Source organism: Coregonus lavaretus (assembly GCF_964263955.1).
Source record: "Coregonus lavaretus genome assembly, chromosome: 23".
Taxonomy (NCBI): domain Eukaryota; kingdom Metazoa; phylum Chordata; class Actinopteri; order Salmoniformes; family Salmonidae; genus Coregonus; species Coregonus lavaretus.
Genome location: NC_140010.1, coordinates 11,019,577 through 11,044,065, shown reverse-complemented (window position 1 = coordinate 11,044,065; position 24,489 = coordinate 11,019,577). Strand labels below are relative to the sequence as shown.

The 24,489-nt window shown below is 40.9% G+C and overlaps 1 protein-coding gene across 1 annotated transcript in view; it reads right to left on the bottom strand.

Moving 5' to 3' along the window:
• Nucleotides 1-3,923: 3,923 nt before the first annotated feature.
• LOC311099092 (complement C3-like) overlaps nucleotides 3,924-24,489 on the bottom strand; it is a 42,993-nt gene continuing 22,427 nt past the window's right edge. Inside the window, exons 19-40 of the mRNA XM_084139721.1 lie at nucleotides 17,974-18,113; nucleotides 14,603-14,809; nucleotides 14,437-14,497; nucleotides 13,609-13,689; nucleotides 12,723-12,926; nucleotides 12,242-12,320; nucleotides 11,842-11,998; nucleotides 11,531-11,623; nucleotides 11,034-11,196; nucleotides 10,135-10,292; nucleotides 9,818-9,991; nucleotides 9,652-9,711; nucleotides 9,395-9,479; nucleotides 9,192-9,249; nucleotides 7,215-7,302; nucleotides 6,975-7,064; nucleotides 6,225-6,336; nucleotides 5,492-5,581; nucleotides 5,044-5,124; nucleotides 4,577-4,663; nucleotides 4,307-4,448; nucleotides 3,924-4,186 (exon numbers count right to left, since the gene is read on the bottom strand). Of these exons, the coding sequence (XP_083995847.1) occupies nucleotides 4,081-4,186; nucleotides 4,307-4,448; nucleotides 4,577-4,663; nucleotides 5,044-5,124; nucleotides 5,492-5,581; nucleotides 6,225-6,336; nucleotides 6,975-7,064; nucleotides 7,215-7,302; nucleotides 9,192-9,249; nucleotides 9,395-9,479; nucleotides 9,652-9,711; nucleotides 9,818-9,991; nucleotides 10,135-10,292; nucleotides 11,034-11,196; nucleotides 11,531-11,623; nucleotides 11,842-11,998; nucleotides 12,242-12,320; nucleotides 12,723-12,926; nucleotides 13,609-13,689; nucleotides 14,437-14,497; nucleotides 14,603-14,809; nucleotides 17,974-18,113 (2,516 nt within the window). The 3' untranslated portion in view covers nucleotides 3,924-4,080. The remainder of the gene's footprint in view (nucleotides 4,187-4,306; nucleotides 4,449-4,576; nucleotides 4,664-5,043; nucleotides 5,125-5,491; nucleotides 5,582-6,224; nucleotides 6,337-6,974; nucleotides 7,065-7,214; nucleotides 7,303-9,191; nucleotides 9,250-9,394; nucleotides 9,480-9,651; nucleotides 9,712-9,817; nucleotides 9,992-10,134; nucleotides 10,293-11,033; nucleotides 11,197-11,530; nucleotides 11,624-11,841; nucleotides 11,999-12,241; nucleotides 12,321-12,722; nucleotides 12,927-13,608; nucleotides 13,690-14,436; nucleotides 14,498-14,602; nucleotides 14,810-17,973; nucleotides 18,114-24,489) is intronic.

The window sequence follows — 24,489 nt, the reverse complement described above, 5'->3', positions numbered from 1 at the left end:
CAGGTTAGGACACAACAGTCCTCCCTCTCCACTCAATGCAAACACTTGAATGGTAAATATGATGTTCGTATATACGGGCCCACTGAAATACCACGCAGGGCAGTCAGAGAACTGAGCTTTTGTTATAAGTTCTTCTTTAAATACTCTGACAGAGATAGTTCCTGCTCCCTGCTGAGCCTGTCAGAGTAGAGGCTGGGTGTGGTTTAAACTTACCCAACCTATCGATGGCGCACAGGCTGGTCCCAGCCCCTTGGCGCTTCACTGTTGCCGGGCATTAGTTGTTATCTTTACAACTTGTCTCGAGTCAGCAACCTCAGACATAGTTTGTTCTTCTTTGTAGCAGAACACATGTCCTTGAGCGGTTTAACAAAGAGGCAGTGTGTGTGTGTGAATCACAAGTCTGTCTCAGCCTACCCCCTAACGGTTCCTCACATTAATCACAGCTTGTTATGTTAAACAATCTATATCAGTACAGCACTAACCTATTATGTTTAATCATTAATGTATTCTTTCTAAGATAGGCATCACATCTAGTTATAAGAAAATAGAACCCCACAATAATGATCACAAGTAATTAGATAAAATGTTCCTCAAAACTCCTTGGAGTTGTGGATAAATCCTCTTGACCAGCTCACTTATTCCATAGCTTCCCCGGTGCTTGCATGGCCCCGTTGTTGAGCCTTCCTCCTCACAATCTGGCCGTGATTGGGAGTCCCATAGGGCGGCACACAATTGGCCCAGCGTCGTCCGGGTTTGGCCGGGGTAGGCAGTCATTGTAAATAATAATTTGTTCTTAACTGACTTGCCTAGTTAAATAAAGGTTAAATACATTTTAAAAAACAGGACCAGCGGTGTGGTCACTGCGGCACTCGTGGTTGTCCTCTCCCAGTGATGCCAGGCACTCGTGGTTGTCCTCTCCCAGTGATGCCAGGCACTCGTGGTTGTCCTCTCCCAGTGATGCCAGGCACTCCTCGGCGTCTTGTGCTGTGGTGAATGACAGGCGCTCTCCCCCGGAGCGTTGCTGGATAGACGAGGAATGACTGGATGCCCCTCAGTCTGAGTTTGTTCCAGACCTCGTTGAAGACTTTGCGGTGTTGGGAGGTGTGCCTGCTGTAGTCAGGGAAAAACCACAGTACCTTACCAGCGTGGTGAATGAGTTCTGCTGCTCTGGCTCCTTGTAGATTGGCTTGGCGGTCGTGGTACCAGAGGACCTTGAAGATCGGCGTCCTCGGTCTGTCTGAGGCATTACTAGTCCCAGGTCCTGAGTAATTGCGATGGGATCATTCTCTGTAGGAATTCGACGGGGTCGTCAGTCTAGTCTCCTTCTTTTAAATAAATTAATCTTACATTTGAGCGACGTTAACGGTCCTCCATTTCAGTCATTTTGAGCTGCATCTTCTCCAGTTGTGAAGAACAGTTGATTTTCCATTTGCTTTCCCTATTTTCACTTTGCAGATTGTCCACTTTAGTAGACAGATTGTCAATCACTTTCATCCTTCTCTCAACGTCGATTGTAAGAGCTTCAACAGCCGCTAAAGTATCTTGATGTTTTCTATTGAATGGTTCCACCGCCTCAGCTAACACCAGTTGTAGCATATCTTTGAGAGAGTTTTGTTGCTTGGCTAACGCCTCAGAAATCGCGCCAGATATGAAGGCCTCAGTTTCAGTGCTGAGGGCAATCTTCTGACGCTTAACTATAGGGGAAAAAGTCGGAGAAGTGCCGTTTTTCTTGCCTCCTTGGGTAGTCGGGAGGCCCCAAGTGCATGTATTTTTTATCGACAAAGAAGAAAGTTGCATTCAGAATAGATTTAGACAATTTCGGTAAATTCTTCAACATAAGCAATATATTTGGTACTTCTCAACATGTTCAATAAGACACTTTACCTACCCAATTGTTGACATAATCTGATAGCTACAGACAGGGCCGGCTTTATGGGTACCACCTAGGGGCCTGGCCCGCCCTACCGTACCTCCTTGCCCGTCCAAATAAAATATTGAAATATTTATCATTTATTTGACTGAGAGGCGAGCCGACAGAATGACGCCTCAATCTCAGATAAAGCATCCGAGCGAGCGAAACAGCGCCCCTCTGTCTCCGTATGTGTAGACTATGTATCTGATGCTGTCTGGACAAAAGGAGTATGGCATGTCATACTTTTTCTGTCCAGACAGCATCAGATACACGGCCTACATATAGTAAGACAGAGGAGCGCTGTTTCACTCGCTAGTTTCAGCAGGAGGAAGAGGCGAAGCGAGTGGGCTCACTCATGCCAAAATCTATCCTGAACAAACCCAATGCGTTTCTATGGGCATAATATGCAGACCGAAGCTTGTTGCCTGCATTCCCGCCGTTGGGACAATGACTCTGACTGTTAGGGTGGAGACATGATCACGTCATAATATAGGCCTACAGAGCTCTGGTTTCAGCATATTACTATTGATTTCACTACCCACTTCGTATTCATGCAGTCCATTATTACCTCTTCTTTTACTTCTAACGTTACCACTTGTTATTTTTGACTTGACTCTTTTCATTGATATTATTGATTATTGATGAATGTACTGCATTGAAGGAGCTAGCACATAAGGATTTTGCTGCACCTTTTACCCTCGCTGTAAACTGTGTATGTGATGAATAGATTAGATTTCATAGGCTTCATGTAGCCTGTAGAGGTGTTGTTAGCAAAGATTTCAGCTTCTAATAGGCGAAAAAAATCACTTTGGCTGTGTAATGGCGGAAGGCTACTTTACTAGCCTACTTTGCTAGGCCAGCTTCTACCCACCTTCACAATCATCGAATCATTGTGTAGACCATTCAACTGATCAATGGAGAGTCAACCATTCGTTTAATCAGTGTTGCTGGTTGACCTATGCCAGTCTCCAGGACCAGATCACCTGGAGTTATGCCGCGTTCACGTGCTAGTTGGAACCAGGAAACTCAGACATTTTCAACATGCTATCTGGTTGAACTGTATAAAAGCCCCTTAGATATTTTAATTTAATGAGATCTAGAAGGACATTTTATTGATCTGCCAGTATTTTCATTTAGAGATTCCGGTAAACTCGTTGATGTTTAATCTCATGTGTCCTACCAATTATTATTGGATTATTCACCATGGCAAACCAAATTTATTTCTCAGTTCTGTTGGCTTTCGTGGAGATCAGACCGTTTTCATTTGCAGGGATATTTGTATGTTTTTGACCAAATGTAAGTCAGAACAAATACTTATTTCACTTTTATAATATTCCTGTTGTTATTGTTATATGTAAATACAAGAAATGTGTATGTAGAGGGGTAACTTTCTTCACCAGTTCTCTTACCAATTTGCACAATTATGTAAAAAGCCTACCAGTTGGTGTAACTGCAATGGTAATTCTCGTGAGAGGAATTATGGTGTGTTCATTTTCTCTTACTGTAAATTGTGTATAGAGATTGCTGACATTACTGTTAAATGTAATATTGTTTATTGGATTCACATTGTAGTAATTTTCTATTTATTTTATCCTGTTTCCCTCTGTACACAGACCACATGTATACTCTGTTTCATCTCCTAGACTGGGCTTCTGTGTCTGTCATCACTCTTTGACCAGAGTGCAGTCCGGTATCCGTTTACTCCCAGTGGCCTATCCACACATTAGAGAGCACCAGACTCCGTTTGAATAACTACAGTTTCCTAGTTCCGACTAGCACGTGAACGCGGCATAACTCACCTTGCTGGCCCGCCCTTTCGCCATTCACGCAGTTGAAAATCCAGAAAATGGTTGTGAACTGCACACAGCAAATTGATTGACACCCACAGTGCAAATGGATTGACTGGTGTATGACACCATAAGGACACATGACTTCAGGTGATCAACAAAATAATTTGTAGCCTACTGACCATGTCATAAATTGTGATCACCAAGTAAAACAAGGACATATGTTTGTGATAATAATGTGACATTTCAGTTTAATTTAAAGTATTTTGCATAGGCCTACATATATAGGATAAACATCATGTCTCAAAGTTAGGTAAGTTAACTGTCTGGGTCATCTGCATGCACAGATGTGGGATGCACCAGCAAACTGGATCACTGTGTTCAAGTGCTGCAGCCAGAAGTCTCAAGCTCATTCAGGAATGTCGCCTGTTCTCCCCCAGATTCAAATTCTTCCAGCCATGTGTTTCCCGACAGGATATAAGAATAACTTAGAAACAACAGAAATGGTTTAATCAAACAAATCATTCATAAAAAATGAACTGTGGCATGTAATGTAAGAAACAAATCAAACAGATACATTTGAACAATTGCAAATTGTGATCCTAACCTGCCATCATCATCCAGTATTATGTCTTTTGGCTTGGCGATTAATAAATACAATTTATCCTTCTTCAAACCAAGAGACGTCTGGCACATGCGGTGGGCATAGAAATCTCTCTCCGTTTTATCAACCACTTTTAAATCATTTCCTGTAAGACAGCATAAGCAAATAAATTCATATTCATCCATTACATGATTCCTCTATCACTCTCTTTTTACTTCTTTTTTTTCAGAGGCAACACAAATAATGATTTTGGGAAAATACTGTAGTATTTACCAAGTTTATAGGCCTTTTGAATCTCCATTTTATATTTGGTCAGGGTGGTCTCATCCTCTTCAATATGTTTTACTTGAATTTTGTAAACTGCAGATGGAAAACAGGGTGAATATCAGTGGGTTTGACCAAATATCTTTTGGTAAACATACATCTGTGGCTATCCCTCAATTGTATTGTAGGTATAGTCATGGCCGCGGGAAGATGTATAGGGGTGGGGGGTGGTGCTGCTGTTGAGAATGTTGTTCTCCCTGCGCTGTTGACGGATATTTAGGTACACTCACACAGGACTAGTAAAGGCCCAGTGTACTACTTTTGTAAAAAAAAGTAGTACACTGGGCCTTTATAAATGATTGTGATTAATCAGGGGGTGCTGCAGCACCCTCAGCACCCCTACTTCCCGTGGCTATGGGTGTAGTATGTGTCAGAAGTGTTTATTGAAAGTCAGAGAAATTTGAGTGCCGTTTTACCAGGGTTAGTCCCAACGCAGGCTTCCTCTTCACGGTCAGAAGCTGTTAAAGACTCAGTCTTCTTCACGGAGGGACAATTTTCTGTCAGATAAAATGAAGGTTGGAAACAATGTTTGGGTGATAACAATAGAGTTGCCCAATGCTGAAGAGAACCGATAAGCAGGCAACATAAAAGTAAAGCTTAGGCAGATATGCTAAACACGAAGTGAAAACATAGTACATGTGCATACTACAAAAGCAAAATAATCACCATTGTGAAATTTATTAAACTATAAAAATAATGAATGGCTTCATTTTTGTTGTTGTTGTAGTAATGATTTATGTTGCAAATTTACTATGTACAGTTGTAAAGCTAAGCAATGGCCACTCAATAGTTATCTTAAAGTAGATCCCTGAATCCCTGAAATATCCAGCAATATACAGTTGCGGTATGAAGCAAGCGTCTTACTGTCAATGCACGCACACCCATTCTTGCTGCAGATAACGTCCTCGTCTGTGCTATTCTTAAAGGGGCTGTAGAAATCGGTGCAGCTCTTCTCTGAAACACAGAGGAATATCATTCTGTGAATATTGTTAGGGTTCCATATCTGTTGCTGAGCTGTACGACTATAAGTGAAAGCGTCTTATTAAAGCTACAATATGTAACTTTTTGGGTGACCCAACCAAATTCAGTTTTGTACACCAGCTTCAAACAGTTGAAAATACAATATTTGTGGTTATGTAAAATATATTTCACAGAGGTTTAGATGGTATAATGATTCTCTACACTATACTTACATATTTTGTCACATAAACAGAAATTAGGCAAACTATTAGAATTTTAACAACCACGAAATGGCAGAGCGATTTCTGCATAGTGCACCTTTAATAATTGTACAGTCTAAATTTTACATCAGACTCAAATGACACATTGATGCTGTAAATAAAGATTTTTTACATAAATTCCAGGTGACGCAAAAGTCCCCTATCAGTGCAGTGGAAAGTAGCCGCACATACCAGGTTTTTGACTGGTGGGGCACACAGTCAACTTAGTGTTTTTATAAAAAGTGGGAATATAAAGATACATAAGTGGTTGGACACAAGCACTTTAAATAGAAATTGAGAGCATTTTTTAAAACTGTTTTGTTGAACTCCCAAACCAATGGTGGGCCGAACCAAGGACAACCTTGAAAGGATCTTACCTGATTCGTAATAGGAATACACCTTCACTGAAGAAGGCTGTAGGAGGCGCACAGTAAATTCTTGATACAGAGTCACTGGTACGCAGTAATCAGAGTTAGGACTAGGAGATAGCTGAAGAGAATGGGAAAAAATACATACACTGACTGTACAAAATATTAAGAACACCTTCCTAATATTGTCTCAAGGCTTAAAAATCATTCTTTAACCTGTCTCCTCCCCTTCGTCTACACTGACTGAAGTGAATTTAACAAGTGACATCAATAAGGGATCATAGCTTTCACCTGGATTCACCTGGGCAGTCTGTCATGGAAAGAGCAGGCGTTCATAATGTTTTGTACACTCAGTGTATTGGCTATGGTTTTCGCCTGATCAGTTCACATGGTCAGGAAAAACTTGTCTTACCTTTGGGCCCAGTGTTTTTCCTGGTCAAGTAACCTGTACCTTCCAACCTGCACGCCAATACATCACATTTTTACATACATAATGCTCTATGGCGCTTTCTTAGTGTAAAGCCCTACTATCTGGGGAACAACCTGTTTTTACTGCAAGTCTGGGACAAAATAATAAAAGGCTTGAGGCCAGCTCCAAAGAGTCACTCTAATTCAGAGATGGTAAAGGTTTGTTGTTGTAACGCAGGTTGTTTTAAAAAGAAGGAAGGAATATTAAAAAAAAAATGTTTTTATCTAACTTAGAATGCCCCTTACTCTCTACCTCTGCCAGTGTTCTCAATAGGTTTCCCAATTACTTACATCGTATATGTGAATAATGAGAGATCCTTTATCAGAAAGCTCCTTGTCCAGTTTGTAGAAGTGAATCAGCTTGTCCTTGCGAGCCATCAACTACAAACACAGAAAAATATGGAATGTTCTGTAGCTCAGGGTTCCATGATCAATTAGTGAAGGAGTGCATCCTTTTATTGTATATACTGTAGATACTAAACGTGAAAAGGATTCTTTCTATATACTGCTACTTTGTTTTGATGACTGTACCTCATTAAGACTTGTATAGTCAGGCACAAAACCTGAAGGAAGAGATACATCCAGAATGGCCATCTTGTTGGAGGTCCCTTCAAGAGGCCTACATTTAGAGCGAGAGATACATATTTAATATGTTAATTAAAGATCTTACACACCACCAACACTACTGCAAATACATCTACATACAGTACTTCTATACCTATCAGTCACTTCCAAAACTTCTACCACAATACATACTGTAAGCATGTGCACAAGGGAACAACAAGGGAACATCTGAGATCCTCAAATATCTGTGTTATCTCAATCTATGAGAGGTTTCCTATATGTTGTATGTAGCTGCAGATAAATGTGTATTTATGTAGTTTTCCTCTCTACTGTCTGCAAACATAACAGGATCATATCATTCACATGTACATGCATGTACACTACCAGTCAAAAGATTGGACACACCTACTCTTTCCAGAGTTTTTCTTTATTTTTACTATTTTCTACATTGTAGAATAATAGTGAAGACATCAAAACTATGAAATAACACATATGGAATCTTGTAGTAACCAAAAAAGTGTTAAACAAATCAAAATGTATTTTATATTTGAGGATCTTCAAAGTAGCCTCCCTTTGCTTTGTTGACAGCTTTGCACAATCTTGGCATTCTCTCAACCAGCTTCGTGAGGTAGTCACCTGGAATGCATTTCAATTAACAGGTGTGCCTTGTTAAAAGTTAATTAGTTGTGATGTGACAAGGCAGGGGTGTTATACAGAAGATAGCCCTATTTGGTAAAAGACCAAGTCCATATTATGGCAAGAACAGCTCAAATAAGCAAAGAGAAACGACAGTCCATCATTACTTTAAGACATGAACGTCAGTCAATACGGAAAATGTCAAGAACTTTGAAAGTTTCTTCAAGTGCAGTCGCAAAAACCATCAAGCGCTATGATGAAACTGGCTCTCATGAGGACGGCCACAGGAAAGGAAGACCCAGAGTTACCTCTGCTGCAGAGGATAAGTTCATTAGAGTTACCAGCCTCAGAAATTGCAGCCCAAATAAATGCTTCACAGAGTTCAAGTAACAGACACATCTCAACATCAACTGTTCAGAGCAGACTGTGTGAATCAGGCCTTCATGGTCGAATTGCTGCAAAGAAACCACTACTAAAGGACACTAATAAGAAGAAGAGACTTGCTTGGGCCAAGAAACATGAACAATGGGAATTAGACCAGTGGAAATCTGTCCTTTGGTCTGATAAGTCCAAATGTGAGATTTTTGGTTCCAACCACCGTCTCTTTGTGAGACGCAGAGTAGGTGAACGGATGATCTCTACATGTGTTGTTCCCACGTGAAGCATGGAGGAGGAGCTGTGATGGTGCTTTGCTGGTGACACTGTCAGGGATTTATTTAGAATTCAAGGCACACTTAACCAGCATGGCTACCACAGCATTCTGCAGCGATATGCCATCCCATCTGGTTTGCGCTTAGTGGGACTATCATTTGTTTTTCAACAGGACAATGACCCAACACACCTCCAGGCTGTGTAAGGGCTATTTGACCAAGAAGGAGAGTGATGGAGTGCTGCATCAGATGACCTGGCCTCCACAATCACCTGACCCCAACCCAATTGAGATGGTTTGGGATGAGTTGGACCGCAGAGTGAAGGAAAAGCAGCCAACAAGTGCTCAGCATATGTGGGAACTCCTTCAAGACTGTTGGAAAAGCATTCCAGGTGAAGCTGGTTGAGAGAAAGCCAAGCGTGTGCAAAGCTGTCATCAAGGCAAAGGGTGGCTACTTTGAAGAATCTAAAATATATTTTGATTTGTTTAACACTTTTTTGGTTACTACACAATTCCATATGTGTTATTTCATTGTTTTGATGTCTTCACTATTATTCTACAATGTAGAAAATAGTAAAAATAAAGAAAAACCCTTGAATGAGTAGGTGTGTCCAAACTTTTGACTGGTACTGTATACTGTAACTTCCCTTAGTTCTCACCTAACACATATGGTCAGTTTGTAGACACCGATAACACCGTCTAGAGCCTTTGGGTCATCTGAAAGACACAGAGCAGTTACATCCAAAATGCACTGGCAAAAAAGGGTTGTAAGTAAAATATATGATCAAAGAACAGCGATAACATAAAGACACTTGGACAAAATGGGTTGAGTAAATCTTTCTTCAGAAAAACTGGAACATACTGATCTTTTCTATTGAATGGCTCATTTGAAATCCTTTGCAAACTGACTGCTCTTTCACAAGCCTGGCGTAGTATGTCGTCAGGACCTGAAAAGAGCAGAATGATGAAGGTATCAGAATTCTTACAGTATGTCGTAGATATCATTTTATAATGAGTATGGGAAGAATATTCAAACACATTGATCATATTAGTATACTACATTAACTGAAATGTTTATTGTGCACAAATATCCAAATACAGCTGGAATGATCCACATACCTTTAATGTTGCTTTCCCTGACCCCTTTGCTTCAAAAGTGAAATCCGTCAGCTGTGGTATCTGCAGTAATCAAGTGCATATAAAATAAAGCCACTAGAATGCAAAAGCCACTACACCATATTTGCCTGTGTTGTTCAAATTGGTTTGCTAGTCCAATGTAACTCACCCTTTCAGATCGTGACAGAAACCTGAAGCTCTGGTCTAAATTCCATTTGATAGAGCTGCTTTGGGCCGTGCGGACAGGGCTGCTGACAGACAGGCTTACACTCATATTATTACCCGGGGGGGTGGGCATCTGTTTCTGGAACAGAGAAAGGGCCTGGAACACCACTATGGTGCACTAGAGAGAGAAACATGAAGCAAGTAAGGGGGACAGAAGGGAGTGGGGTGGGGATGAGGGAGACAGGAGCGTAAACCATTGAAATGACAGACTACGTTTACTTTCATGAGTAGTACCATTTTCTGTCCATATTGTGTTGTTACCTGTGTGTTTCCAAATTGGCCATTTGTTCGACCCTTGGCCACAAGCCAGTCACTCACAGCCTCTGCTCTCTTAAGCTCACCCAGTGTCACGAGGGCCAAAAGTGCATATCCTGTTGCCTCCACCCCTTTATTATCATTTCCACCCCAATGAGTGCCCTCTGAGGAAAGATGGATAGAGAGAGGTACAGGGTGAAAGTCTGATAGATACAGAAAAAAGAACTAACAGAGAGAGATTTAGTGTCAAAGAAATAAGAATTTGACTCATTAGGATCCCTGTTAGCCGATGCCAATGGCGACAGCTAGTCTTACTGGGGTCCGACACATAACAAAAAAGACATTACAGACAAAATACTAATATCTAATAAGAATAATATTCCTAATATCGACCTGCACCCTGTTTTGCCCTTAGAACAGCCTCAATTCGACGGGGCATGGACTACAAGGTGTCGAAAGCGTTCTATAGGAATGCTGGCCCATGTTGACTCCAATGCTTCCCATGGTTGTGTCAAGTTGGCTGGATGTACTTGGGTGGTGGACCATTCTTGATACACACTGGAAACTGTTGAGCCTGAAAAGCCCAGCAGCGTTGCAGATCTAGACACACTCAAACCAGTGCACCTGGCACCTACTACCATACCCCATTCAGGGGCACTTAAATATTTTGTCTTGCCCATTCAAAAATCCTACACTGATTGAAATGGATTTAACAAGTGACAGCAATAAGGGATCATAGCTTTCACCTGGATTCACCTGGTCAGTCTATGTAATGTAAAGAGCAGGTATTCTTAATGTTTTGTACACTCAGTGTATTTGAGAGAACACAGTAAAATGGCTTTAAGAGATAACTGGGGAAACAATGGATGAAAGAAACACAACAACATTAGCACTGAAAAGATTACCTGTGCTTGTTCTATCTAATTCTTTTAAGAGTTTATCTTTCCATTCATCTTTTTTAGTCAGTGCCAGGGCATAGGAAGATATGGCTACAGAGTAGGAACTGGATTGAGCGGGAAGTGCATTCAATAAGTAATCTGAGGCTTTCTTCATGGCTCCATCTAGGCCCTATGAGAAACACACACACACAGGAGAAGAGTGACACCATAATGAGACAAATAATTGACACCATAATGAGACAAATAATTTGTTAACAGTTTGACCTCTTAATATTAACACTGTAACAATAACCACAATTCCATACTCTATGCAGAATAGTGGTCCACATTACTGAGCAGCACACTAGTCTTCACTGATGCTACCGTATACCCAACTAGTACAGCTTAGCCTCAATTGTCCACTGCAGAAAAAAACGGATCTAATTTTTTGCTAATTAAGTCAAAACGTAGGCTACTGAAACCATCAACAATGCATCCCTTTAAAGGTATTTATCTGAATTTACCGTGACTCTATCCTGACAGATCCCGAGGGTCTCTTGCATGGCAATCAGAACAAATGCAGTTGTTGCCACATCTCCTTCCTGATCTATCCCGCCCTGAGTGGAGATTGAGGAACAGATTTTAGTGAAGGAAATTATAGCTTTGAACATAGTACAATATTTTTGAACCAACTTGTGCTTACATAACCTGAAATATACAGATGGCTACAGGAAAAATAGTACATTTAAAAGGGATTTACCAAATATGTTTTTATTGACATAGTTTTAAGTTTAATATTTATAACAGTGGACAAAAAGTATAAATGAGACTTTACTGTGAGCCTCCAACTTTTGATTGGAGCACCTTCTTTAAAAATTCCTGCAGAGTTCTGTTTTTTTACAAGGAACTCCAAAGGTTTGCACACTCTCATATCCTCCACGTTCCCAAACTCATGCACCATTACAAACACCTTGGCAGTGTAAGCTGTCACCCTGGGGACCAAGACACAGTGATGTCTATTCTGGAGCCTGACAAGTCATATCATACAGGAAGTCTGATGTAAGCAGTCCTGTGTGGCTCAGTTGGTAAGAACTAAATTGTATTCTATGAACATTCTTAAAATAGTGTAGTTTTAAAATGTGATTATCCATAGGGTTGATTTTCATTACTTTAAGAATCTAAAAGGCCCAGTGGGAGGAGACTGAGATTGATGAGTAACTGATCAATTCACTTACCATGTGCTTGGTGTTTGGCCCCCTTTGTATGGAGGATATGTGTCATCAGAGTTTCTGTAACCAAGGTGATTTTCATAGCCTATTGAAAACAACAACATGAGAGAGTGGGGGAGAAATTTAGAGAAAGAGAGGAAGTGAAAAGGACATTTGATCATATGTGATAGAATTAAAAGTGCCTTAATAATTATGAAATAATAATACAGAATCATAATGTGTACCAGTAAGTAATAAGCTATTCATTTATCTGAATGTTGATAATATGATCTGTGTACTCAATTGATGTCTGATCTGAGTTCGATTGGTTATACCTAGGAATTCCTATAGGAGCGCACAGGGCTTCCCGGCTCACTCATTACAAGTGACTTGAAGCCGAAGCTACATCTCCGTGTAATTTATTTATATATTTCCCCCTTTCAGGAGTATAACATTTACACGTCCACCAAAGAAAGCAGGTGATACCTCTATAGTACAGTATATTTACCTATCTTTACATATTCAAGGGCCTTAGCTCTTTTATCCACTCCCACCTCCTCCCAGGCATTGGTGTGGTCCAGGTAGTGTGTGGCGATGATGGGGGCAGTCATTGAAACCAAGTTCTGCTCTACACAGCCACTCGGCATCACAATGAGTTTACTCAGTACTGCGCCACCAATGGAGTTAATCACTGTATCTGCCAGGGACTCCCCTAATCCAAGACAACATATTGAATTTGTATGTTTTCTTGTTTTAGAAAGGCAAATTCCTAATACTGTAATCTATTTGACACTGTTCATGCTAGCTACACAATTGTAATCAATTGATCAGGTTTCCCCGATATGCAGGCTATGCCGGATTATGCTTATTAGCCCACATGTACATTATTTTGTCATATGTACACTGGGCCTGGTAGAACCGGACTGATCGCTGCGTTCACCACTCTATTTCACTTCACATATCAGTCTGGCCTACGTCTGTTTTGAGCCAACGTCTGTAATGAGGGGCATTATTCAAAACGTACTTGTCTGCAATTGGATCACCTTCAACCAATCAGAGGATGGCCTAATTCAAAGCACAGTGTTTGGCCATGTGGCATTTTGTCCTAAACCCACCCATTGCTTTTGAGAGGATGGTGATTTGACCGGTCATTTTCTGACTTATTCCAAATCCCCATCTATTGGAGGAAGGCTAGACTGATACATGAAGGGAAACAGAATGGTGAACGCAGCGATGAGGCTGGTTCCACCAGGCTACACACTGACAGCAATACATCAAAAACTATTGGATTGTTTCATTAATGTTTTCTTTTAAATATATAGTAGGCACAACACACTTTTATTATTATTATTATTATTATTATTAGAATAAGCAATCTGTTAGGTTGAGGATACCTTCTATAGTGATGGAAGTACTTGAATCTGTGTCTGGAAGCCTGTTCCTCAGGTTAATGTAAACTTCTCCTGTCTGCTTCCCTGTTTCATTTGAGTGGGAACAACACAAAAATAACCAATTATATGTTCACACCTACATAATATCAACCAATTTTACATTTACATTTTAGTCATTTAGCAGACGCTCTTATCCAGAGCGACTTACAGTTAGTGAGTGCATACATTTTCATACTGGCCCCCCGTGGGAAACGAACCCACCAATGTTGTTGATAACATAGATTTAGGCCTCTGTGAAATCTCAGGACATTCTGGCATATTTTACACAATAGCCTTTATACATTTGAAAGTGGTTCAGGATTTTACAACTTGATGTTAGATGGATCCTCACCCTGAATGTAGTCTATGGGCCAGGAGAAACTGTAATCCATGGTTCGGTTTTCTTTAAACAGCCACTTCAAACTTCTGTTAAATTTAGCCACCACAAGCTAACAATCAATGGATGTGATGGAGGCATTTGAGCATGTTTTTATTCCCAGACCAAATCGCCTGAAATCAACTCAAATCAACTCCATATTTGGTTTCATCTTACTTAAAGGTGATATGGCCATTTTAATATAAAAACATACATTGGCCATACTTCCATTGATTGAAGTTTGTAGTGGCTGTTTAAAGAAAACCGAACCATGGATTACAGTTTCTCCTGGCTCATAGAATACTTTCAAGGTGAGGAACCATCTATCATCAAGTTGTAAAATCCTGAACTACTCCTTTAAGCCATGTTATTTTTCAAGATCTAATGGAGAGTACAACAGCTGTTTTGATCCAAACCATTCAGAAAACTTGGTTCCAAAATCCATTTCTCTAGTTTGGTCATCTCCACTCCCTCTGGCTATTATATGGGAAGAAAGGGAGAGAGCGAGAACCATATTAAAGACCCCCTTTATGTGTCCTTAACTACACTGTGAGCATCATGAGCAAGTGCAGGCAGCCTCACCACAACAAGAAGATGTTTCTCTATGCCATCTCTATAATGCTCGCTCCGGGCCGTTACAGTGATTTGGTGTCTGCCTGGCTTCATGGGAATGACAGTGACATACAGGACTTTCTGTGACTTTTGGTTTACATGAACTACTTCCTTGTAGGATCCTCTGTAATTTGTTGCAGTGCACAGATTCTCATTGGCATTGAACAAAACTGTGACCTACAAATAGAGATAAGGAGAAGTTATTTTAGTTGTGCCTAAAGCAGGGGAGAATGTCCCCTCTCATTGAAGCCACAGAAGATCAAGGTCAACCGCGGTACTGCAGGCATTGTTTGCAGAAAATAGGATCCCCCATTATAGTGAATGGAAAAATGACAATCTTCGTGGTCAATCTTCGTGTAAAAATACAAATTGAAGACAATGATGGTACCAATAGTTGCTTCTAATACACCAGATGTACACTACCATTCAAAAGTTTGGGGTCACTTAGAAATGTCCTTGTTTTCGAAAGAAAAGCAATTTTTCTGTCCATTAAAATAACATAAAATTGATCAGAAATACAGTGTAGACATTGTTAATGTTGTAAATGGCTATTGTAGCTGGAAACGGCTGATTTTGTATGGAATATCTACATAGGCATACAGAGGCCCATTATCAGCAACCATCAGTCCTGTGTTCCAATGGCATGTTGTGTTTGCTAATCCAAGTTAATCAATTTAAAAGGCTAATTGATCATTAGAAAACCCTTTTGCAATTATGTTAGCACAGCTGAAAACTGTTGTGCTGATTAAATAAGCAATAAATCTGGCCTTCTTGAGACTAGTTGAGTATCTGGAGCATCAGCAATTGTGGGTTCGATTACAGGCTCAAAATGGCCAGAAACAAAAAACTTTATTCTGAAACTCGTCAGTCTATTCTTGTTCTGAGAAATGAAGGCTATTCCATGCGAGAAATTGCCAAGAAACTGAAGATCTCGTACAACGCTGTGTACTACTCCCTTCACAGAACAGCGCAAACTGGCTCTAACCAGAATAGAAAGAGAAGTGGGAGGCCCCGGTGGACAACTGAGCAAGAGGACAAATACATTAGAGTGTCTAGTTTGAGAAACAGACGCCTCACAGGTCCTCAACTGGCAGCTTCATTAAATAGTACCCGCAAAACACCAGTGTCAACGTCAACAGTGAAGAGGCGATTCCGGGATGCTGACCTTCTAGGCAGAGTTGCAAAGAAAATGCCATATCTCAGACTGCCCATCTTAATCTTTTCTTTTTATTGGCCAGTCTGAGATATGGCTTTTTCTTTGCAACTCTGCCTAGAAGGTCAGCATCCCGGAGTCGCCTCTTCACTGTTGACGTTGAGACTGGTGTTTTGCGGGTACTATTTAATGAAGCTGCCAGTTGACAAAATAATTGCTTTTCTTTCGAAAACAAGGACATTTCTAAGTGACCCCAAACTTTTGAACTGTTGTGTATGTCCTTGAACTGATTGTTTTTAAATCACAAACCGAAGTTATAAGGATAATTTTGTTGATAATGGCATCCTGCATTACCCCGGTCGGCCTTCAACTTGAGTTACGCAATGAGAGGAGGCAGCACTGAGATAACCTGCAACAACACTTCCTGGATTAGGTCAAAATGCGCATGTTACAGTGAGGGAAAAAAGTATTGGATCCCCTGCTGATTTTGTACGTTTGCCAACTGACAAAGAAATTATCAGTCTATAATTTTAATGGTAGGTTTATTTGAACAGTGAGAGACAGAATAACAACAAAAAAATCCAGAAAAACGCATGTAAAAAATGTTATAAATTGATTTGCATTTTAATGAGGGAAATAAGTATTTGACCCCCTCTCAATCAGAAACATTTCTGGCTCCCAGGTGTCTTTTATACAGGTAACGAGCTGAGATTAGGAGCACACTCTTAAAGGGAGTGCTCCTAATCTCAGCTTGTTACCTGTATAAAAGACACCTGTCCACAGAAGCAATCAATCAATCAGATTCCAAACTCTCCACCATGGCCAAGACCAAAGAGCTCTCCAAGGATGTCAGGGACAAGATTGTAGACCTACACAAGGCTGGAATGGGCTACAAGACCATCGCCAAGCAGCTTGGTGAGAAGGTGACAACAGTTGGTGCGATTATTCGCAAATGGAAGAAACACAAAATAACTGTCAATCTCCCTTGGCCTGGGGCTTCATGCAAGATCTCACCTCGTGGAGTTGCAATGATCATGAGAACGGTGAGGAATCAGCCCAGAACTACACGGGAGGATCTTGTCAATGATCTCAAGGCAGCTGGGACCATAGTCACCAAGAAAACAATTGGTAACACACTACGCCGTGAAAGACTGAAATCCTGCAGTGCCCGCAAGGTCCCCCTGCTCAAGAAAGCACATATACATGCCGTCTGAAGTTTGACAATGAACATCTGAATGATTCAGAGGAGAACTGGGTGAAAGTGTTGTGGTCAGATGAGACCAAAATCGAGCTCTTTGGCATCAACTCAACTCGCCGTGTTTGGAGGAGGAGGAATGATGCCTATGACCCCAAGAACACCATCCCCACCGTCAAACATGGAGGTCGAAACATTATGCTTTGGGGGTGTTTTTCTGCTAAGGGGACAGGACAACTTCACCGCATCAAAGGGACGATGGACGGGGCCATGTACCGTCAAATCTTGGGTGAGAACCTCCTTCCCTCAGCCAGGGCATTGAAAATGGGTCGTGGATGGGTATTCCAGCATGACAATGACCCAAAACACATGGCCAAGGCAACAAAGGAGTGGCTCAAGAAGAAGCACATTAAGGTCCTGGAGTGGCCTAGCCAGTCTCAAGACCTTAATGACTTGGAGAAGATCTGCAAAGAGGAGTGTAACAAAATCCCTCCTGAGATGTGTGCAAACCTGGTGGCCTACTACAAGAAACGTCTGACCTCTGTGATTGCCAACAAAGGGTTTGCCACCAAGTACCAAGTCATGTTTTGCAGTGGGGTCAAATACTTATTTCCCTCATTAAAATGCAAATCAATTTATAACATTTTTGACATGCGTTTTTCTGGATTTTTTTGTTGTTATTCTGTCTCTCACTGTTCAAATAAACCTACCATTAAAATTATAGACTGATCATGTCTTTGTCAGTGGGCAAACGTACAAAATCAGCAGGGGATCAATTACTTTTTTCCCTCACTGTACATTGCCATTTTAACTGACTTCATTTGGCTTCAATGTGCTATTGAGTCTCCACATAGGAATGAATGGTGTCACGTGATCAATGGCTTTGTCCATTCATATATATATATATATATATATATATATATATATATATATATAGTCATCGGCCTAAAGTGACTGCCTTACTGATCAAGTGACTTCAAGCAAGACATCTACCTTTTGATGCTCTTCATCATAGTTGTGTATAACTACTTTGATCTGCACTTGCTCTCTGTTTACAACAGAGTATGGTAGGCGCAGGTCCACATAGAAGTTCTTTACAACAGTCATCTCTACAGGTTCTGCCACACATACACCTGCAAACAGAAAAATATAGTTTTAACGACTGTGTTTCAGACTGATCATGTCATGATAAATAACAAGTTGTTAATTGTTAACTGAGGTTGTTTGATAATGTCTGAAGGGTACAACCTGTGATATTTTCTGCTGCTCGATGGTCATTTCAATGAATCCTTTGATTCTTGAAAAATATAACATAAGTTCCTCATGAGCTTATGCAGTAAAACTGTCTTACTTCATCATAACTCACAAACAGGGCCGGATTAACCTTTTGGGCAAACATTTACCTAAGCTTTTGGTGGTGCATTTAACATCTGAATAAACTATAATTAAAATAGGCCCAAATGCAACCTTAAGGGACAAGTTAGCTTTTCTACCAAATATCTATTTTTGATGTAAATGGAATGTTATAGAAGTGCCCAGACACCCCACTGCGAGTGATACTGGCGATACTTTCCATGAGTGAGCATGCACGTGCTATCTATTAAAACAATGGGTATGAGAAAGCACGCTCATGCTCGCACAAGGAAAAGTATCGCTCTTGTCCAACAAAATGGAATATAATGTGGCAGATAAAGTTCGGAATGATACAATTTCATGTGTACAACATCTAAATGCCTACATCACTATACTGAGAGCTTTGACGTTTCTAAAAGGATGAAATGTTGTGTTTTTGGAGCCTTTGTTCATGTTTTATCTGTGCCCCGGCACTGCAGAACAAGCCTGAGTAAGTCTATTGCTGGTGGGCTAAGTTTCTCAAAACCAAGTGAAATTGCTAAAAAAGTTTCTGGACGCTTCTATAACATGACATTTACATTTTAAAAAAATAGAGATTTGTTTTTTTTAAAGCTAACTTGTCCTTTAAGCCAGCATTTACCTCCAATTTAGCCCAACTCTGATTTCCAATTGCCCACCCTGACATACCAGCTAGAACCAGCCCTGTTTGGGATGCTGTTGCTTTCTCTGTAAATGTAATATTGACCTGAGAGGTATACTACGAATCTAGCTAGATGTATTCAGGCTTTTCTGAAATTAGCTAGCTTTACATTCCGCTCAGGCTTCCTCCACATTACGAAGGTAGATATTGATTGTGCACCTGCCGCTTACTTGAGCCTGCTCGAGCCGGGCTTGTAACGGCGCGTTAATGTCACACATGGCTAGTCTAACGCCAAACTCTTCATTGAGGCAATGCTGAAACAGCAGTCGAGTCAGTGAAACATTTACATTTTTGCCGAAACCAAAATGAAAGAAAAGTTAACTTGCAAATTCAGCAGGCTATGGTGTGAAATGGTCTATTAGAAGTGCTGTCTTTCTTACGCATATCGTTCCTTTGGTATGCTTATCAATGCACAAGTCCCTTTTTCCCAACTCCTAACGATAAAATAATGTTATTAAGTCATACAAATGTTTTACTGCGCATGAAGTTTCAAATGCATTCTGTCATTACTAAATGTGTTGTGTGATATGTATTTGAATATGACTATTTTCAACACAAAATAACATTTGATTAATAAAACATTTAATCAGTCATCTTCTTCAAATATGTTCCGTAGAATGAAAGGGAGGGAATCTAATTTGATTGGTCCTCAACTCACAGCTAAAACACTTCAATCAGGATAAGTGAAGTTAGCCCACCCTGGCTAAAAGGTGAGCCACTTTCGTGTCACTGGTTATCCCGAGTTCAACTCAGAGTTGACCAAAGTTAGCTCACTAACTCCTCTATGTAGATTAGTAGTATACCACTCAGCTTGTGCTGATAGTTGTGGCAATCCACAGATAATACTTCTATGGGGGGGTTAGCATTTTAGCTAATTAGCAACAACTACTTACTACTTAGCATTATGCTAACCTTTACTTTAACCCTTACCCTTTTGAAAAATGTATCAACCCCTACATAAATGTCCATTAATTATAACCTACATAATAATTCACATTTCCTATTGCTGCAGGATTATTTTTCGTGCTGTATCAAACTGGCTCAAATTAAGAACAACATCTGTAGCCTACCATATATCCAACCCAACTCCATTAGTTTTCAAACTTTTTAACTCACGACCCCCAAAAAGGAATGGTAGGCCTATAAAACTTGCGACCCCCGCGAACATGCGCACACAATCGCTGCACAAATGTAGCCTGTCATTACAGCCATAAACGGTGATGGGTTTTCAAAACGCAAGATAGGCTACAGAAATAAACAGTGTTTTACACCTGCATTTGGAGCTGAAAGTTATTCATGTTGGCAGCCAATATCAAGTAGGGATATACAGTGGGGAAAAAAAGTATTTAGTCAGCCACCAATTGTGCAAGTTCTCCCACTTAAAAAGATGAGAGAGGCCTGTAATTTTCATCATAGGTACACGTCAACTATGACAGACAAAATGAGAAAAAAAATCCAGAAAATCACATTGTAGGATTTTTAATGAATTTATTTGCAAATGATGGTGGAAAATAAGTATTTGGTCAATAACAAAAGTTTCTCAATACTTTGTTATATACCCTTTGTTGGCAATGACACTGGTCAAACGTTTTCTGTAAGTCTTCACAAGGTTTTTGAACACTGTTGCTGGTATTTTGGCCCATTCCTCCATGCAGATCTCCTCTAGAGCAGTGATGTTTTGGGGCTGTCGCTGGGCAACACAGACTTTCAACTCCCTCCAAAGATTTTCTATGGGGTTGAGATCTGGAGACTGGCTAGGCCACTCCAGGACCTTGAAATGCTTCTTACGAAGCCACTCCTTCGTTGCCCGGGCGGTGTGTTTGGGATCATTGTCATGCTGAAAGACCCAGCCACGTTTCATCTTCAATGCCCTTGCTGATGGAAGGAGGTTTTCACTCAAAATCTCACGATACATGGCCCCATTCATTCTTTCCTTTACATGGATCAGTCGTCCTGGTCCCTTTGCAGAAAAACAGCCCCAAAGCATGATGTTTCCACCCCCATGCTTCACAGTAGGTATGGTGTTATTTGGATGCAACTCAGCATTCTTTGTCCTCCAAACACGACGAGTTGAGTTTTTACCAAAAAGTTATATTTTGGTTTCATCTGACCATATGACATTCTCCCAATCCTCTTCTGGATCATCCAAATGCACTCTAGCAAACTTCAGACGGGCCTGGACATGTACTGGCTTAAGCAGGGGGACACGTCTGGCACTGCAGGATTTGAGTCCCTGGCGGCGTAGTGTGTTACTGATGGTAGGCTTTGTTACTTTGGTCCCAGCTCTCTGCAGGTCATTCACTAGGTCCCCCCGTGTGGTTCTGGGATTTTTGCTCACCGTTCTTGTGATCATTTTCACCCCACGGGGTGAGATCTTGCGTGGAGCCCCAGATCGAGGGAGATTATCAGTGGTCTTGTATGTCTTCCATTTCCTAATAATTGCTCCCACAGTTGATTTCTTCAAACCAAGCTGCTTACCTATTGCAGATTCAGTCTTCCCAGCCTGGTGCAGGTCTACAATTTTGTTTCTGGTGTCCTTTGACAGCTCTTTGGTCTTGGCCATAGTGGGGTTTGGAGTGTGACTGTTTGAGGTTGTGGACAGGTGTCTTTTATACTGATAACAAGTTCAAACGGGTGCCATTAATACAGGTAACGAGTGGAGGACAGAGGAGCCTCTTAAAGAAGAAGTTACAGGTCTGTGAGAGCCAGAAATGTTGCTTGTTTGTAGGTGACCAAATACTTATTTTCCACCATAATTTGCAAATAAATTCATAAAAAATCCTACAATGTGATTTTCTGGATTTTTTTTCCTCAATTTGTCTGTCATAGTTGACGTGTACCTATGATGAAAATTACAGGCCTCTCTCATATTTTTAAGTGGGAGAACTTGCACAATTGGTGGCTGACTAAATACTTTTTTCCCCCACTGTATCATGTCACTTCTCTGGAGTCCTACGGCCTATTTGTAGTAGTTACAGGATCGGATGGAAAGCATGTTCTGTCTGCGCCATCACTTTCGAGGGCAGCCTGCCTGCACAGTGCTTGTTGCCAGGCGGGTAACCCTGTTCTTCCTCACAAATATCATAATAAATTCGCCAGAATATGTTACATCTTCATCCCATAATATTGAAGGAAATGCGATGTTACAGCTGCTTATCTTTAGACATTATTGCCAATTGCCAGTAGCCACCCAAACTAGGCCTATCTAAAATATGAAAACGATCAATCAAATCGCCAGGTAGCCTATTGTTATGGCAAAAATGAGTTAGTAGGAGATTGTTAAAGTATATTTTATATGAATAATAAACGTAGGCCTACTCTGTTATTGCCAGGCAAAACTGGAGGAAATCTGGATATGTGAGCCTGCCTTTGCGCACTAATTCTGATGACGGTGGTCATTGGTCAACAATCAAGACACACCAAGTTTTTGCTTCTGAAGCATAGATGAGAATTTAACTACACCTTGCGGCCAGTGGGTTCAGAACAACAACGGCAGAAGGACAACCATCTCTGCAGCACTCCACAAATCAGGCCTTTATGGTAGAGTGACCAGACGGAAGCCACTCCTCAGTAAAAGGCACATGACAGCCCATTTTGAGTTTGCCAAAAGGCACCTAAAGACTCTCAGACCACGAGAAACAAGATTCTCTGGTCTGATGAAACCAAGATTGAACTCTTTAGCCTGAATGCCAAGCGTTACTTCTGGAGGAAACCTGGCACCATCCCTACGGTGAAGCATGGTGGTGGCAGCATTATTCTGTGTGGATGTTTTTCAGCGGCAGGGACTGGGAGACTAGTCAGTATTGAGGGAAAGATGAACGGAGCAAAGTACAGAGAGATCCTTGATGAAAACCTGCTCCAGAGCGCTCAGGACCTCAGACTGGGGCGAAGGTTCACCTTCCAACAGGACAACGACTTTAAGCACACAGCCAAGACAACGCAGGAGTGGCTTCGGGACAAGTCTCTGAATGTCCTTGAGTGGCCCAGCCAGAGCCCGGACTTTAACCCAATCGAACATCTCTGGAGAGACCTGAAAATAGCTGTGCAGCAACGTGCCCCATCCAACCTGACAGAGCTTGAGATGATCTGCAGAGAAGAATGGGAGAAACTCCCCAAATACAGGTGTGCCAAGCTTGTAGCATCATTCCTGTGGTGTCCAAGACAACGATGCTGATCTATGCTGTGATGATAAGGAGTCCGCTTACACTGTACTTTGATTACAAAAGTTTATTTATATCAAAGATCACAGTATCAATTTACAGACATCTGCAGAATATCTGGAGAGAAACGGCCAATCTGTTGATCTAATATGTTGTCTCTCCCTGTCCCTTTGTTCAGAACATGGTATTTATATCCTATGTAACATAATATGGCGTGATTTTAATAAACCAATCCCTGGCCTCTACATAGCAGACTTTCCTCTATTCCAAGAAACCTATGTAGTAATGCTTTCCAGATGTTTCAGCAAGCAGAGCCAAGTTCCTCTAACACACCATTTGCAAATGTCAGCAAAATCATAAACTGTTTAGATACTACATACCCAAGAAGACTCGAGGCTGTAATCGCTGCCAAAGGTGCTTCAACAAAGTACTGAGTAAAGGGTCTGAATACTTATGTAAATGTCATATTTCAGTTTTTTATTTTTAATAAATTAGCAAAACATTCTAAAAACCTGTTTTTGCTTTGTCATTATGGGGAATTGTGAATAAGGCTGTAACGTAACAAAATGTGGAAAAAGTCAAGGGGTCTGAATACTTTCCCAAGGCACTGTATTGTTAAACATAGGCTATAGCATTCGCACTGATATATGGGCTAGGCCTACTGTAAATTATAGTCTGGACATGGACATGCCAAACGTAGTCAATAAGCAAAAACATACTATAATTCAAATAAATTCAAATAAAAATGAAACAACAAAAAAAAGGCTATGTCGAAATACAGTTACAGGCACCATAAGTGCTCCCCGTAGGCGTATATACAGACAACGAGGTACATGTCTTTGTTGCTATTGGGGCAGGCTGAGACATTTAAAGCGGTCTCTCCATAGAGGATAGAAGTGACTACACACAGTTGAAAAATGCTATGGGGAAATGATTATACCCTTGTTACAGTCACAATGGGAACCGTGCTAACTTCCTGGCTAGGAGGAGGCTGCATAATGAAACAGCCCGTGAATTTGGCAATGCTCTGTCGGTTAATGGAGAAAGCGTACCCAACTACAGATGCCACTACTGTAGATCTGTTTACACGTGATCGTTTTGTATATGTATGTAGTGGAGACTCTTGAGTCAGTCTCCGGTCTGCTAGGCCCACTACGCTGGAGCAGGCAATAAGTATTGCTTCCGAGATGGAAGTCATCAGGAGTTAGGAACTTAGTCACATAACCCCCGATGCCAGGGTTCGGGGCGTGTCTGATCACAAGTCAACTAGTGTTGCTCAAATTGACGTTTTGCTTG